This window comes from Acomys minous (assembly GCF_964271855.1).
Source record: "Acomys minous genome assembly, chromosome: 4".
Lineage (NCBI taxonomy): Eukaryota > Metazoa > Chordata > Mammalia > Rodentia > Muridae > Acomys > Acomys minous.
Window position 1 is genome coordinate 70777148 of NC_140486.1, and position 16452 is coordinate 70793599.

At 46.6% G+C, this 16452-nt stretch overlaps 1 protein-coding gene across 2 annotated transcripts in view; it reads right to left on the reverse strand.

Annotated features, from left to right (window-relative positions):
* LAMA3 (laminin subunit alpha 3) overlaps nucleotides 1-16452 on the reverse strand; it is a 226015-nt gene that overhangs the window by 49254 nt on the left and 160309 nt on the right. For both annotated transcript variants that reach the window (XM_084779751.1, XM_084779752.1), the window contains 7 exons: nucleotides 13766-13846; nucleotides 10624-10730; nucleotides 9103-9153; nucleotides 8295-8446; nucleotides 1334-1444; nucleotides 1110-1221; nucleotides 755-922 (listed from right to left, as the gene is read on the reverse strand). In XM_084779751.1, the coding sequence (XP_084635877.1) occupies nucleotides 755-922; nucleotides 1110-1221; nucleotides 1334-1444; nucleotides 8295-8446; nucleotides 9103-9153; nucleotides 10624-10730; nucleotides 13766-13846 (782 nt within the window). The remainder of the gene's footprint in view (nucleotides 1-754; nucleotides 923-1109; nucleotides 1222-1333; nucleotides 1445-8294; nucleotides 8447-9102; nucleotides 9154-10623; nucleotides 10731-13765; nucleotides 13847-16452) is intronic.

Consider the following 16452-nt stretch of genomic DNA (forward strand, 5'->3'; position numbering starts at 1 on the left):
AGATAAAAAGACAGACTCACGGATAAATGACCTTAGACTTAGAATGGAGCTGCGGAATTAGAAAGCCAACGTCCCCTTGCGTTGCTAAAAGCAAAGATTAATTTGATCAGCATGTCAACTCCTACCTGCACATGTACCCTAAATACATCATTTTACAAGAGAAAAACTATCCATTTTTGAAAGACATATGTTAAGCCACTATGACTGTTTTGACACAGTGAGACATTTTCCCTACTTTAAAACTTTACTTATACACAGCCAATTTGGGGCTTTGTTTTACTACGATCATGCCAATGTTAATTAGTGATTTAAAAACTCAGCAGCAGTAAAGTAAACGATCCTTAAAACTGGTTTAATGAAGTTCAGCCTGGTGCCTCGTGCCTGCAACCCCAGCACTTAGAAGGCTGAGGCTGGTGGCCTGCCGCGAGTCTCAGGCCAGCAAAGTGAGACCTTGCCTCAAAGGGAAAAAAGAGGTGGGGGCGGGGGGTGGGGGACAAGGCACAAGTATTTGAAGTTTAGAATCACTTTTGTGGCTGTGTATGCCATGGCAAGATTCCATGCCTCTTGGAAACTTGAAGAAAAAGACTCAGCTCCAGGGTGGGAGGGGCCGCCCCATTCCCTGTGTGCAGTGGCCTCTAACAGCAAGTCTTGCTGACCTGACACCTTCCACCCGGAGCCCGCAGCTCTAGATTGCACTTAGAATTCAGAACTTCAAGCTGATAAGGGTGGAAAGGGGATCGGGGCTGCGCCTTACGGAGCTGGGCTTCGAGTTTCTCGGCCTCTGCTTCTCTGAGGTGCTGAGTGAAGTCTCTGCCTCGCAGCTCCCGCATCATGCGGTGGGCTTCCGCCAGCTCCCTGGACCAGTCGCCCGCTGGCAAGTCCATTCCGTCCTCACCTGGCCTAGTGATCTGCTTCAGGAGAACTGGAAAACATCAAGCGTCTTATTAAAGCGAGGGCTTCGGAAGCTTTGTGGAGAATCCTGTTCGTCTTTTAAGTATCACTATGGGATCTTCTTTCACAATGCTGAGCTCTCAAAAATTAACTTTATTCGCTATACAACAAAGATTAATGCAATAAAAGTTTTAATTGGGCTGGGTAAGTTTTCTCACTGTGCACATTCCGGATGATGTTTTTAATCTTCATGTCCAATTCTTTGGCGCTTTGGATGGTCTGATCAATGTTATTATATAGTGTTTGTGCTTTTCTGGAATTGACTTGTGCCTACATGACAAAAAAATAAACTCAATATCAGTAAATTAGATTAAAAGGGAAACTGAAACTGAAAATACCCCCAAAGGAAGAAAAATTTAGGGATGCTGACTCCACATATCACCTTTTCTTGCAAAGTCTCGAAATCGCGGTTCAAGTGACTCAGTTCTTTTTCCAGGCCGTCCATTTTGGACCCATGACTTGAGATGGCTGAACGGAATCCAAGTAGTTGGCTCTGAAAGCAGACACAAAGCTAAAGCCCACTTTGGAACAGACACTGCCAGCCAGCTATGTTTCTTTCAACAAGACCAATCCTGGCTTTACTGGGGGTGGGGTGGGGGTGGGCGAAGAAGGAGCCAGGGCAGGACAGGGGACAACATGGGGTAGGGGACGGATAGGACACACAGGACACACAGACAGACAAGACATGGGGCTTTTTGAACTAAGAACCTCAAATCTACTTTCTGATGTAAATTACGACACGGTTCTGAAATAAAGTAAATGTGTTAGCGCTCTTTCCAGCACACAATCAGTTTAACAAATTACCTAAGACAGTCAACTGAAGAAGAGCGTTTCATTTGACTCTCCGTTTCAGAGGCTTTGGCCCTGATCAGTTGGCCCCACGGCTTTGTGTCCCTGAGGAGTCAGCACTTCATAGTGGAAGCACACTGTGAGCAGGGAATGAACCAAGGAAGAGGAGGGTCTAGAGTCCCGCACAGCCCCCTCAAGGGCATGGACCCCGTCCTCACATCATCTGCGGTCATCTCTCTAGAGGGCATGGACCCAGTCCTTACATCATCTGCAGTCATCTCTCTAGAGGGCATGGACCCAGTCCTTACATCATCTGCGGTCATCTCTCTAGGGGGCATGGACCCAGTCCTCACATCATCTGCGGTCATCTCTCTAGAGGGCATGGACCCAGTCCTTACATCATCTGCGGTCATCTCTCTAGGGGGCATGGACCCAGTCCTCACATCATCTGCGGTCATCTCTCTAGGGGGCATGGACCCAGTCCTCACATCATCTGCGGTCATCTCTCTAGAGGGCATGGACCCCGTCCTCACATCATCTGCAGTCATCTCTCTAGAGGGCATGGACCCAGTCCTCACATCATCTGCAGTCATCTCTCTAGAGGGCATGTACCCCGTCCTCACATCATCTGCAGTCATCTCTCTAGGGGGCATGTACCCCGTCCTCACATCATCTGCAGTCATCTCTCTAGAGGGCATAGACCCAGTCCTTACATCATCTGCGGTCATCTCTCTAGAGGGCATGGACCCAGTCCTCACATCATCTGCAGTCATCTCTCTAGGGGGCATGGACCCAGTCCTCACATCATCTGCGGTCATCTCTCTAGAGGGCATGTACCCCGTCCTCACATCATCTGCAGTCATCTCTCTAGGGGGCATGGACCCAGTCCTCACATCATCTGCGGTCATCTCTCTAAAGGGCATGTACCCCGTCCTCACATCATCTGCGGTCATCTCTCTAGAGGGCATGTACCCAGTCCTCACATCATCTGCGGTCATCTCTCTAGAGGGCATGTACCCCGTCCTCACATCATCTGCGGTCATCTCTCTAGGGGGCATGTACCCCGTCCTCACATCATCTGCAGTCATCTCTCTAGGGGGCATGGACCCAGTCCTCACATCATCTGCGGTCATCTCTCTAGAGGGCATGTACCCCGTCCTCACATCATCTGCAGTCATCTCTCTAGAGGGCATGTACCCCGTCCTCACATCATCTGCGGTCATCTCTCTAGAGGGCATGTACCCAGTCCTCACATCATCTGCGGTCATCTCTCTAGAGGGCATGGACCCAGTCCTCACATCATCTGCGGTCATCTCTCTAGAGGGCATGGACCCAGTCCTCACATCATCTGCGGTCATCTCTCTAGAGGGCATGGACCCCGTCCTCACATCATCTGCAGTCATCTCTCTAGAGGGCATGGACCCAGTCCTCACATCATCTGCAGTCATCTCTCTAGAGGGCATGGACCCAGTCCTCACATCATCTGTGGTCATCTCTCTAGGGGGCATGTACCCAGTCCTCACATCATCTGTGGCCATCTCTCTAGGGGGCATGGACCCAGTCCTCACATCATCTGCGGTCATCTCTCTAGGGGGCATGGACCCAGTCCTTACATCATCTGCGGTCATCTCTCTAGAGGGCATGGACCCAGTCCTTACATCATCTGCAGTCATCTCTCTAGGGGGCATGGACCCCGTCCTCACATCATCTGCGGTCATCTCTCTAGAGGGCATGGACCCAGTCCTTACATCATCTGCGGTCATCTCTCTAGAGGGCATGGACCCAGTCCTTACATCATCTGCAGTCATCTCTCTAGAGGGCATGGACCCAGTCCTTACATCATCTGCAGTCATCTCTCTAGGGGGCATGGACCCAGTCCTCACATCATCTGCGGTCATCTCTCTAGAGGGCATGGACCCAGTCCTTACATCATCTGCAGTCATCTCTCTAGGGGGCATGGACCCAGTCCTCACATCATCTGCAGTCATCTCTCTAGAGGGCATGGACCCAGTCCTTACATCATCTGCAGTCATCTCTCTAGAGGGCATGGACCCCGTCCTCACATCATCTGCGGTCATCTCTCTAGGGGGCATGGACCCAGTCCTCACATCATCTGCAGTCATCTCTCTAGAGGGCATAGACCCAGTCCTCACATCATCTGCGGTCATCTCTCTAGAGGGCATGGACCCAGTCCTCACATCATCTGTGGCCATCTCTTACATTTCCTACCATTCGCCAAAAGCTACACTCCAGGGAATAGTCCTTCAGAGTTTAGGCACTGGGGGCATTAAAGAACCAAACTAGAGCAAATCCAAAGGACAAAAGATATGTATTTTACTTGAATTAATGCCCTTGCCTTATAAAATACTACTACTTATCCAATGTATCAATTATAAAATATACTTTTTAAAAAATCTGTAGTTATCCTGATACAAAAAAAAGCACTACATATCACTACTTATGCTGAGAAGACCCTTAAACTCAAAGACCTCAGCTGTAGTTGTAGGGGAATTCTGAGCTAATATAGTCGAACGCCCTCAAATTCAAATGAGAGGCTGGGACTCTTAAGAGGATTGGATGATGCGTCTGAGGCTGCACAGCTTCGTGGTGATTGCATCAGATCCCAGTCTAGATCCCTTACACATTTTTATATTACCAAATTGCCTCATTACTTTTAAACGTGACATTGTTACACAGAATATACTTAGAATAGAGATCATTTGCCTTGAAAGAATGACAAAAAAAAAATAAAGGATTCTATTGCCTTCGTTTGTATGCCAGAGACAACGCAGAGTAAACCAGACCCCGGATCTGTGGCTTGGTGGGTGAGCCTCACGCTGTAAGTGAGTATATTCTGATCTGCTGGGTACATTATACTCATGAGCACTCAGAAGCGCATGCTTGTTTTCACTGGGCCATCACAGAGTTTGTGTGACCTAGCAGTAAGATGGATGCTGCGACTTTATGAGGGGAAGGCTGGGAGCATCACTGAGTGGCCATGGGCAAAGCATGGTCTTTCAACTTTGGTCTTGATTTGAAATCTTCTAGAGCCACCATGTGCTAGCTGTGTGATTTCTAGGCAGTTTCTTGCTTAGCTTCTGCATGTCACAGGATGAAAACAACACTGTTTTTCTCACAGAGACCTCGTGCGATAACTAAGGACAGAAGCTGGCACACAGCATCCAGGCAGAGAAGTTCAGGGCAACGCGGCATCAAATAGTCAAAGTAACTGACTCGGGGAGCTTCCTTTTCTTTCACAACAGAAAGGGTTTTCCTTCTCTATCTCAACCCTATAAACCATGGAGTTGAATCCTTTAGGGGATAAAAAGGAGCTATTTTTCAGGAATTACATGTGTACACACACACACACACACACACACACACACACACACACAGAGAGAGAGAGAGAGAGAGAGAGAGAGAGAGAGAGAGAGAGAGAGAGAGAGAGAGAGACAGCACCACTGCCGTAAGCTCTCATCCCAAAGCCCCCCTCACCGTGTCTAGTCCTGGTTTTGCCTCATCTATACAATTTTTGTACTTCAATAAGCATGTCCATGATTTTCAACCGGAGCTTTTCATCTCTACTTTTTACTTGACTTCAAGTAAGATTTCTCTCCTCGTCTCATTTCTTTTCTTCTAATAGATGCTTTTCCTTTGGGACATTTTCAAACGATCCTGTTATTTTCGTTTCTCTAACATGCCCTCATCTTTATATATTGGATTTCTGATTCATGTGTCTGTTGAACGATTGCAGGCTTGTTCAGCCATAGGGAGGTTTCTCCTTCCCCTCACTCACCAGCTGCCATCTCTAGTGATGGTATAACTAGCACAACCCCACCATGAAACCTTGTTCCCTGAGCCGATGGCCAGGCGGCATAGTTGTACACTGTAATGATGTGGAGGGTGTCATTTTCCATCACGGATGCAGACCCTGGTCAGGAGACTGGGATTCCCATGGCCTGCCTCTTTTCTCCTTTGGCCAACAATGAGCAACGGACAGCTGCTCAAGGTTGTGTGCTCAGCCATCATTAGTGGAAACAGTAACCCTCACTATTACTCGAGAGAGCTTGGCTGTGGCCCCACCATTTCTCAGAATACCCTCCTAACCCCTTTCTTTCTTAGGATGATGAGAACACCAACCCAGGGGGACCATTTCCCAGCTCCGGAACAAGCCTCAACACATTCAAAGGCTTGGAGCTCTTACATAGTTTGCTTCTGACCACAAAAGGATTAAATTCTAAATCAACACTAGAAAGTCATCAGAAAAACATCTGTGATCTGGAAATTAAATGATATACTTCTAAGTTACTTGTGGGTTAGTCATATGTCACAGGAAATGGAAAAATGCTTTTAATTGAATGAGAATGAAAACACAATGCCACGAAGTCTGTGAGCTACAGCAAAGTAGCACTTAAGGGAAGCATTTCTCTACAACATTAAATGCTTATGTTAGTAATAAGAAAAATTTTAAATCAGTAAAATGAGCTTTGATCACAAGAAACTGGAAAATGAATAGCAAACTATCCCACAGAATGTAGAAAGAAAAACAAAATATATGGGTAATTGTAGAACTCAGGTAAGTTTAACACTATGTCCGTTTAGCAGAATAGTAATCGTAGGTCTACCTGTGAGGCACGTGAGGGCCGCAGTCTGGTTCTTGGCTAGATTTACCATACCAGCTATTAGTTCCCTCCCAGTTGGTCACCCCTCATGACGTTTGTACCACTATTATACCCATGGACATATCTTGCCATGCTGGTTAGTACTGTAGTTTATAAGGTTCACAGCTGGGTAAGATTGTTGATGGCTTTTCTCCACAGAAGCCCTCCGAGAACCTTCCAGTACTAGGAGAGCTACTCAGTCTCCTCAGGACCCCGCAGAGACCCTTCTAGTACTGAGAGCTACTCAGCAAGGAGAACGCTCCCTAGTCAGTACCACCTTGATCTCTCCATGTCCTGGGAAAATTTGTATCTCTCAACACAAAGATCAGTGCAGCCCTAGGAGCTCATCAGAGAAGGTTCTTTGTGCAGTGGTTGGTGGTTAACACAGACACTCACAACTGGTCACACAATACAGATTACGTGTCAGTTGAGTGCTCAACACAACTGGAATGGCCCCATCACTCCATTCCGTCTTAGTCTTAGGGCCATTGTAGAGGAGGGGGTGGGAAGCCTGCAAGAGCCAGAGCCATAAAGACCAGACTGAAATAGCCTTCAGCTACAGTTATGGCATGACCACCACACCCCCAAACTCACAGCAGCTGTGGCCATCTGAACACCATTACAGCATGGATTGGGGGGGTGGTTTATGAGCCCCCACCCCCAACTGAGGAAATAGTGATAGTTGGTAGTTTCTGGAGTAGGGAGAGTCATTTTATTTGAGGATGTGACTCCTAGTAAGTATGCTCAGTGGTAGCTTCCCACTCAGGAGAAGCACACATTGGAGTCAACTGCCTGGTTGCTTTCTTTCTTCCTTTAACAAAAAAGGACATGAAGTTACAGAATCTTGGAGGAATTAAGAGGATGAATATGACCAAAATACATTGTAAGAAATTCTCAAAGAATTAATAAAATGACAAAATAGCAATAATAAGTGTTACTGTGTTGACTGATAAAAAAGCAAAAATAAGAAAAGTTGAAAACAGAAAAATTGATGAAATAGGGAAAAAATGAAGTTGATAATCAGGAGAAAGACATAAGATAAAAAAAAACCCCTGGGAATGGCAGTGGGGGGCACACTGCAGATTTAGGTCTTAAAGGAAAAGGACATGGCTTCTGAACTGTTTGGTCATTTAGATGAAACGGATCCATTATTTGAAAGGGACTCTCAGCCAACTCTTACACATGAATATAATACCTTTTGCAGAAATTCAATATAATGATTATTACAAGACAGACCATCTAAGGACAGTGTAGCCTCACACACTTCCCTAGAAAATTCTAGCAACCATTTTGAGAGAATTATACTAACTTTGATCAAGCCTGTGTTCGAGTCTTCTGGACACGAGGCACAGAACCGAAGGCATTATGAGAGCAGTAAGGCCAGGACTGTTCAAGGCTGTACTTACAAGTGTCAGCCCTGTGGGTCTGTGGGCACTTCTCGCCAGTGAAAATTGATGCTTCATTTGTATCAGGGGGATAAAGAAACCCTTGAGTTTTAAGTGAAGTCACCTGTACCCCGATTTAAGGAGCATTCCTTTGCTCAGTCTAAAGTCAGCCCTCTGAACCCATGGTTATATGTCCATGGATTCCACTGAGTTCAAAAATTTTAAGAGAAAAAATATTTATACTGAACATTTTTTCTTTTTATTCCTTGAACAATGCAGTAGAATGGTTATTTGGATGGAATTTATTCATTATTATAAGTAATCTAGAGATGATTGAAAGTTTACAAGCCAGAGTGCTATGTCTTAAAACACTACGGCATTTGGTACTAGAGATGTAAGCATCTGTAGGTTTGGGAATGCAGACAAGTTCCCAGAACTGATATCCCAATAGAGAGCAAGGCCCAGCCATCCTCACTAAGCCATGGCCGGGACCCCACCGAAGGCTTACCCTCAGGTCCTTGGCCTGCGTCTCCATGTGCCGGATCTGTTCCAGAGCTCCAGTGCTCACACTCAGGCCCTGTAGCTTTGCCTTCGCTAGGCGGAGCTCCTCACCCATGGAGGCCAAGTCATTCAAGAGCGTCATCACACAGCTGTCACAATCTGCAGGGGCCCCAGTGAGAGGCAAACATGCTGTAGGCTGGAGCCCAGACAAGGCACAGAGAAAGCTATAGCCTGTTCCCCCAGACAACGGTTAGCACAGGCAGAAATCACACCTCTACATGGCTCAGGGAGGGCTATGCACTCTGGGAAGAAGTGAGAACCGGATGTGTGCGAGCATTTTTACTAGAACTCTTAGCAATTTGTGCTTATTTTGCGTGCAGGAAAAATAATAGTAATTACCTTTGTTTATGGAGTGTCTGCTAGTGACTATTTTTGATTGATTGTTTTTGAGAATTGGTCTCACAAATTAGCGATCCTCAAGCCTCAGCACCCCAAGTGTTGAGGTTACAGACATGTGCCACTACATGCAGGTGGTTAGATAGTATGTTAAACAATATGACATCTTCAGAAAGCCTCTAAAAGTTAAATGAGGTAGATGTCCATTCTCCGTATAAAACTGAGGCTCGGAGGGCGAGGGGGCCTGTTGATGGTAGACAGCTAGGAGTTGGCAGGGGCAGGACTTGAACGAATATTGTCTTTCCCTGTCCTCTTATCTTTGTTTTCCCAGTCTACAAAGTGCCTGTTCCAGGACAGCACTCACACATCTTAAATGAAACACAGCTTGGAAAAGGAGGGAGGGATTATTTTTTTCTCACCATCGCATTCTTCTGCAGGGCTGCCATCTTTGGGTTCTTGGTTTACACAGTCTAAAATCAGGAGGGGGAAAAAAAAGAGACATTTTTATTAAATGTTTTCTTCCTCTGCCTTTTTAACTCAGCTTTCAGAAAAGCCTGCTTTGGAAGGTTTTACTTGCTCAATCATTAAAGCACCACTGGCCCCTCCTTTCCTGTGCTCACCCTGGCCATCGTCATGAGCAGGACTTTCCTTGGTGGCCTCCTTCCTTATATAATACTATTTCTTGTCTAAGCAGGGCAGCTCCTCAAAATGGCATAATCTACTTTCCTTTTCTCTTTTGGTGGAGATTCAACCCAAGACCTCGTACATGCCAGGCAAACACTCAACAACTGAGCTATGTCTCCAGTCCTCTGTTACTTTGATTATTTTTGTATTGTGTTGTGTAGTTGTGTGTGTGTGTGTGTGTGTGTGTGTGTGTGCGCGCCTCTTATATGCAGGTATCTGTGAAGGCCAGAAGAGGCCTTTGGATCCCCTGAAGCTTGAGTTACAATTCTGAGCTTCCTGGTCTGCAGGGTGGGAACTGAACCCATGTCCTCTGGGAGAGCAGCAAGCACTCTTAACTATTGAATGTCCGGTCTCTGGTTACTTTTAAAAAAGAAGGTCTCACCAAGTTGCCCAGGCCAGCCTTGACCTTCTGAATCCCTCCCTGCCTTAGTCTCTCAAGCAACCATTCTAGATGTCTATTAACCTATTTGTTGTGCCTTGCTTCAGGGACAGTTGCTTAATCAGCTTTAATCTGCACATTCTTGGTTTAGTTCTTCAATTGGCCCCCAAATATAAGATGAGAGAGTTTGCCTAAGTAGATCTATGCCAAATTTATAACATTTAATATCACCATTTTCTATGACAGAAGAATACTACTGTTTTGTTGTAAGTTTTTCTCTATAAACTGTGACAAATACCTTTCACACAGTGGTAATACCCACACCTCTAACTTGACCATATCCTTGCAAAGAGGGAAAGAACACTTTAATTTCTTCAGGTTCCCATAAAAAAGAGCTGATATAAAAACAACTGTAGAGTGTGGCTAAAGAGCTAGCTCAGTGGTTAAGCACTACCTTTGTCAGGGACCCAAGTTCAAGTCCCAGCACCCACACTGAGTGGCCTGACTATAACTCCAATTCTAGGGGGTTCTATGCCTCACACCTCCACTGACACTGGCGTACATGCATATGTATGCTCAGGCAGACACATACACATGACTTTAAAATAAAGTCAAAACAAAACCTGATGGTATCCAAAGAACATCTCAGTAAAATCACTAAAGACAGTCTGAGGTTATTTGAGCTATAACTTATTGGGGTTTAAAACAATTTACTTTAAAAAACCTTGATGAAATATTTATTCCTCAAAGCTACCACTATTACCCAAGCACTGTCAAGGGAAGTAGCAGTTTGTGAGCTAGCCCTACAGCATGCCCGGGAGACCGGCGTCTCAGCAGCTTTAAGATGCACATCTGCAGGGGCGTGCATGAAACTTACCTCCAGTTAGGGGGTCACATGTACCTAACTGGCCATTGCCGTTACAATTGCATGGTTGGCAGCTGCCTCCAAATTTCTGTGGGTTCCCAAAATATCCTGGTGCACACCTACACAAAACATTCAAATAACCCGTCATTTATCCCACCTTATTCTCCCTATTTGAGACACCATAGCTGGGTAATACGAAAGGTGATACAGACTGGTGACAAGGAAAACTTCACAAAGGCAAATTCATTTTATTCCATAAATGAGGCAGGAGGCAGAGGCACAAGGCAGAGGCAGGAGGCAGAGGCACAGGCTGGAGGCAGAGGCAGAGGCAGAGGCTGGAGGCAGAGGCAGAGGCTGGAGGCAGAGGCAGAGGCTGGAGGCAGAGGCAGAGGCAGGAGGCAGAGGCAGAGGCAGAGGCAGAGGCTGGAGGCAGAGGCAGAGGCTGGAGGCAGAGGCAGAGGCTGGAGGCAGAGGCAGAGGCAGAGGCAGAGGCTGGAGGCAGAGGCAGAGGCAGGAGGCAGAGGTAGAGGCAGGAGGCAGAGGCAGAGGCAGAGGCTGGAGGCAGAGGCTGGAGGCAGAGGCAGAGGCTGGAGGCAGAGGCAGAGGCAGGAGGCAGAGGCAGAGGCAGAGGCTGGAGGCAGAGGCAGAGGCTGGAGGCAGAGGCAGAGGCAGAGGCAGAGGCAGAGGCAGATGGGGCCACTCCTTCATATCCCATCTGCTGCTACCCCTGACTGCTCACTCAGGTAGCTGAATGGCCGAGAAACACATGATGTCATCAACACAGAAATCAGGTGGGCTTGTTTGTATTAAGAATTATGCTCCCGAAGACATCACATACATATCGTTTAATCTGAAGCCAGCGTATTCATAGAAATAAATCCACAGGTTTTAAATGTTTACATGGAGGAAGACTTTCTATAGTTCCTAATGTGTGATTTCAAGGCTATGTAATCGATGTTGACACTGACTACAGCAGTGCAGTATAGAAGGAGGTGACGTAACTCACAGGAGTCACAGCTGCTGCCTCTGCCCAGGAGCCACTGTGATTCCAGGTAATGTACTAAGGAGTCAAGCCCTAACCTCCAAGTTTAATGACATATGACCTTGACTTTTAAATTTAATTAGTAAGAAAAATAAAACATGTTATTATTATTTTTTGAGACAAGGTCTCTCTGTGTTAGCCTTGGCTGTCCTAGACTCACTTTGTAGACCAGGCTGGCCTCGAACTCACAGTGATCCGCCTGCCTCTGCCTCCCAAGTACTGGGATTATAGGTGAGTGCCAGTGAGCCTGGCAGGCCATTTAATTCTTCTTCCTAATTCTTACAAAGCGTACATTACTAATGACCAGAAATGGTTCTCTTATCTTCTTTTCATAGCTAAACATAAAGGATGAAGCAATACTTCCTGCTTTCTCAGATGACATTAGTACAGGGATAAAGAACAGAGGACGTGCCCATCTGTGGCTCTGTGTGGCTGAGGGACAGAGAAGTGAGCAGGGCATGGGAGGGGCTAGAACGCCTTTCTGTACCTAGGCAGGCAGCTCACTCCTCGCCCCCCCCCCCAACCCCAGCCCCGCTGCCCCAAGTTAGACTTCTCTTCGTGGAATACTCCTAATTCTCACCCCTGACTTTCTTATTTGTCATTCAGATTTAACAAATAGTGCCATGAGTGATGCTTAGGTGTGCAATCCATGTTTAATAAAATAAAAAAAATGTTGTCATCAACCTGGCACTTGTGGAAAGCTGCTTCTAATTAACAAACAATAACTTGCTTTGAGACACCAAGTGTAGCATATGCTGAGAGAAGAGCTGTTAATTAAAAATGTCTCTTCAAATCAAATGCCCAAGTTAAACAGATGCCTCACTGAACCTGTTGCTGTCATTGACTCTGTTGTTTGTACTGAACCTCAAGGAGGCTAAAGCCAGGAAGAGGCTCTCCCAGATGGCAGCTTCCAACTTTAAAGTCACAAGACTTAGAATGCATCCCCAGGCCTCCTTTTCCAGCCTGCATACCCTTACCAGCTCCATAGAGTTGACCCTCCCATGCCTTGCTCTCCAAGGCTAGCTGGTTGTCCCCTCAGATGCAGCTCAACTCAGCACAGCTGGTTTTGTGACTAGTACCCCATGCATCCCCCAGCATCAACATTTCATCTGGGTATAGACCCGGAGGGTAACAAAACACTTAGCGTATTTCCTGCAGCGTGCCCCCTTGGATTACTGAGAGGTGGGATGGAGGTGTATTAGAACCCGGGTCAACTTACTCAACCTACACAGCATCCAGTGCACAGAAGCTACTCAAGACAATCTGTCTATGAATAGCTGACATGTATCTCTAGGACACTTGCCCTTCTACAACCTGCAATATTAGTCTTTTGTTTCATGAGCATTAATATACACATCTAATATGAGCTGTGTCATGATTGATACCAGGGGTTGAAAAAAGAACAGGCTTTCCTGAGTGTTAAAAATATACTGTGAGAAGCAGTGCATGTGTGCATGTGTGTGTGTACAAGTTATATTTGGAGCTATAACTAAAAGTTATATATGTGTGTGTGTGTGTGTGTATATATATATATATATATATATATATATATATATATATATATATATATATAATATTGGTGGGGATAAGGGTATATAGAGATCTGTACATTGGTGTGGGCCTATGAGTCTCTACAGAAATAAAAGCATGCACAGTTATTTTGGGGAGCAGTATTTAAGAAAATAGGAGAAGTGACATATAGCCCTATGGGAGAAGATGAGAGCTGTATAAAGAATACATACGGATGTGGGAAAGGATAGGTATGCAGGGGGACTGACTGAGGGCTAGGGGTGCGGTGGGAGGAGGAGGGAGGATGTGCAGAGATGAGGAAGGGCCTGTAGGTATGAGGATGGCGCCTAGGGCACACGGTGATGTGTGTGTGGGGAATATAAGCCTGTGTGTTTGTGTGTTTGTGTGGCATATGTGCCTCATTCTCACTCTAAAACATGGAAACGAGAGAGATTGTTGGTAATGACTTATTAAGGGAGCAGTCTTGTGTTTTTCACCAAAATCTTTCTAGCTGGCAGCGGGGTCCCAGTCCTAAACCATCCTGTCCAACAACTCCACCTGCAGATTTTGGGAAACGGGCACACAGCGCAGGGAGAAACCTACCTCTCACACTGTGCTCCTGTGTATCCGGGTTTGCAGGCACACTTCACCTTTCCTCCATCCACAGCGCAGCCAGTGGCAAAACTTAAAGGAAGACAGGAAAAATGCCTCAGTGAAAAGGTAACCTCGTGGGTTGGTTGTTCTCTATCACAAAGACCAGTTTCCAGGAAGTGAAGATTGAAACCCTAAGTGAGGAAAATTTTGAGTGAACGAAGTTGTGTGAGGAGAAAACGTTGCCCCTGGAGACTCGCTGGAGTGCAGGGTGAATGGCTGCAGCCGACACTGGGCAAATGGGATGAGTGCAGCCATGCATTTTCTTTCTGGCTTGGGTAAACGCATTCCTTCCCTTGAGACAGACACAGTAACTCAGTCTGGAAGAGATGATTACAACACTGGTTCCCCTGGAATAACAAGGAAGGGGCACAAGCCCAGGCAGGACAGAGCAGCAAGCCCGATTCTCTTCAGATATGTCTCCTTGTTTATGCCACTTTCATATACACAGAGCTCGCTCCCAGCAGCCAGCCTTCGGAGCCGGAGAGACGCACAGTTTCCCCACACCCTGGGTATTTCTGGGGAACTCCTGCTGGTGTCTACACTGTCCTCTGTCAAGTCCTGGCATTTCGACTCCTTTTCTTTCAGCTCCAAACTGCTATATTTGAGAAATGCTTTTTTTTTTTTGCTCCCAAAGAAGCCATGAAAAAGCCATGTGGGCTTGCAAAGCGTCTGTATTTGTGGAGCGGTCCACTGGCACACAGCAGAGGAGATCGGCTGGTAGGAGGGGTCGTGCCAGGAAGCCTCCCCTGCTGGGATGAATGGATGCAGCACATTTCCCAGGGACCCTGTGAAGCTCCTCAGTGGTGTTTCTCTTGATGGAAGATAGGTATTAAACAGTTGCAATGATGAACCCAAAGAGCTATGTGCACCCCAACTCCACGGGAGCCAGGAGCTGGCTTTGATGATAGCTATATGCTTTAATCAAAAAGACAGAGCCCGGAGCGCCCTGATGGAATCGTGCTGTTTTCTGCTGCCAACCTCTGCCTGCGCAAGTCTAGGCAGGCATGGAGTTGCTAGATCACTGCACAAATAAAGCTGCAGGACAGGACAGGCTGAGCAGGGATCCAACACATGGAGAGGAAAGCAAGGCCGACACGTCAGACATGGGGCTCTCCGGAGAAGCAGCACTCAGGCACGAGCCTTCGAGGGCAGGAAGATGTGGGCAGCTCATCTGACAGGTGGCTAGTATCCCTCTGCTCTGCGCTCTGCTCTTGTTTCTGAGCCTGTGTTGCATAGGTAGGTGCGTGATTTTCACGCCCATTCCTACTTCCCCTCGTTGGCTGTTATGTCACTCTTTCCTTGGAGTCCATGGCGATTGTGTCACGACGAACAAGAATATAACAAGGTGCTAGGCCCAAAGGGAACACGAGGAGAAATGGTGGCTGCTCTCCCTGCCACCTATCAGTCACATCAGGCCCGAGTGACAGCTACAATTGCATCATTCAAGGGCCCAGAGCTTCCCCAAGGCTGCCAGTTGCCTGACTAAAGTTTTCAAGCTTATGTATCATAGATCTGAGTCCAGGCTAGACCTTCAACCTCATCTCTAGCCCTTTTGACATTGAGAGAAAATCCAAATAATGTTTTTTCACTTGCATTTTTTAATTAAAAAACTATTAATATGGAGCCCATGTGGATGAGTGGGGTTATTAGACTCCCACAGGTCAGCTGCATGCAATACTCATGACTCTTAATGATTATCCAGGTAACTTTTCAGGGCTTGAAAGCTGCTTCTGTTTATTGGAGCCACTGATCTTACTCTTGAGCATGTGCACGTGTCCAGTGGGTGACATTGTTGGCATCAAGGGACAGAAGACCCCAGCTTAAAGATCAGGCCAAAGCTGTAGCTTCTTGGAGTTCAATCATACACATGAAGATGTCTGATACATGTTTTCCGCATCATGTCACCTCGGCACATGCCTTAAGTAACCTCTCTTCCTTATTCTGTAAATGCTGTCAAACCCCGCTCTCATGGCGGTGGGTCTGAGGCTTGGTCCACGTCCTGTCTCTGTGCTTGACTGCCTCATGAGTAAACCCTTTCTCTTTCTTTCATAAAACTCATCCATTTCTGTGATTGACAGATCGTGCATCCAATAAAGAGGCCCATTTTAATCCCTTTCTCTCTTGGTGTGCTTCAGCCCCTCCTGCCTCTCTATGAACATACCTGTTTAACCCGCTACCTCCCCAGCCACTCTCAGTTCTGTGCAACTGCCAAACTACAAACTGTAATCTGTGAGACTCTATTGCATGCGTTGGCACCAGGGCAGGGTAGACCCTCCAAGGACTTCCCTTCTGGGACCCAGATGCTACATGGCCTCTGCTAACCAACTCCATGGCTTCTTGGTCACTCTCTCTAACAGAGGAACCCTCTGTCGATCACACAGCTTTATGTCTATCTGACATTAATTTACAGGGTTCTGATGACCCTTTCTTTCCCTGACCCACTCTGGGTAAAGCTCCTGGATATCAGATTCCACGAGCTTTACTGTATATCAGTTTCCCTAGTAGAAAGCCAAGCTGAGGCCCGGCCCCATCATGGGTGCCCAGAAAATATGTAAAACCGCTGAGTGAGCAGTAAAACAAAAAGGAGAGGAAAAAGACCAAAGGGAACAATTTCAAAAGAGCGCTTCTGTTTGATG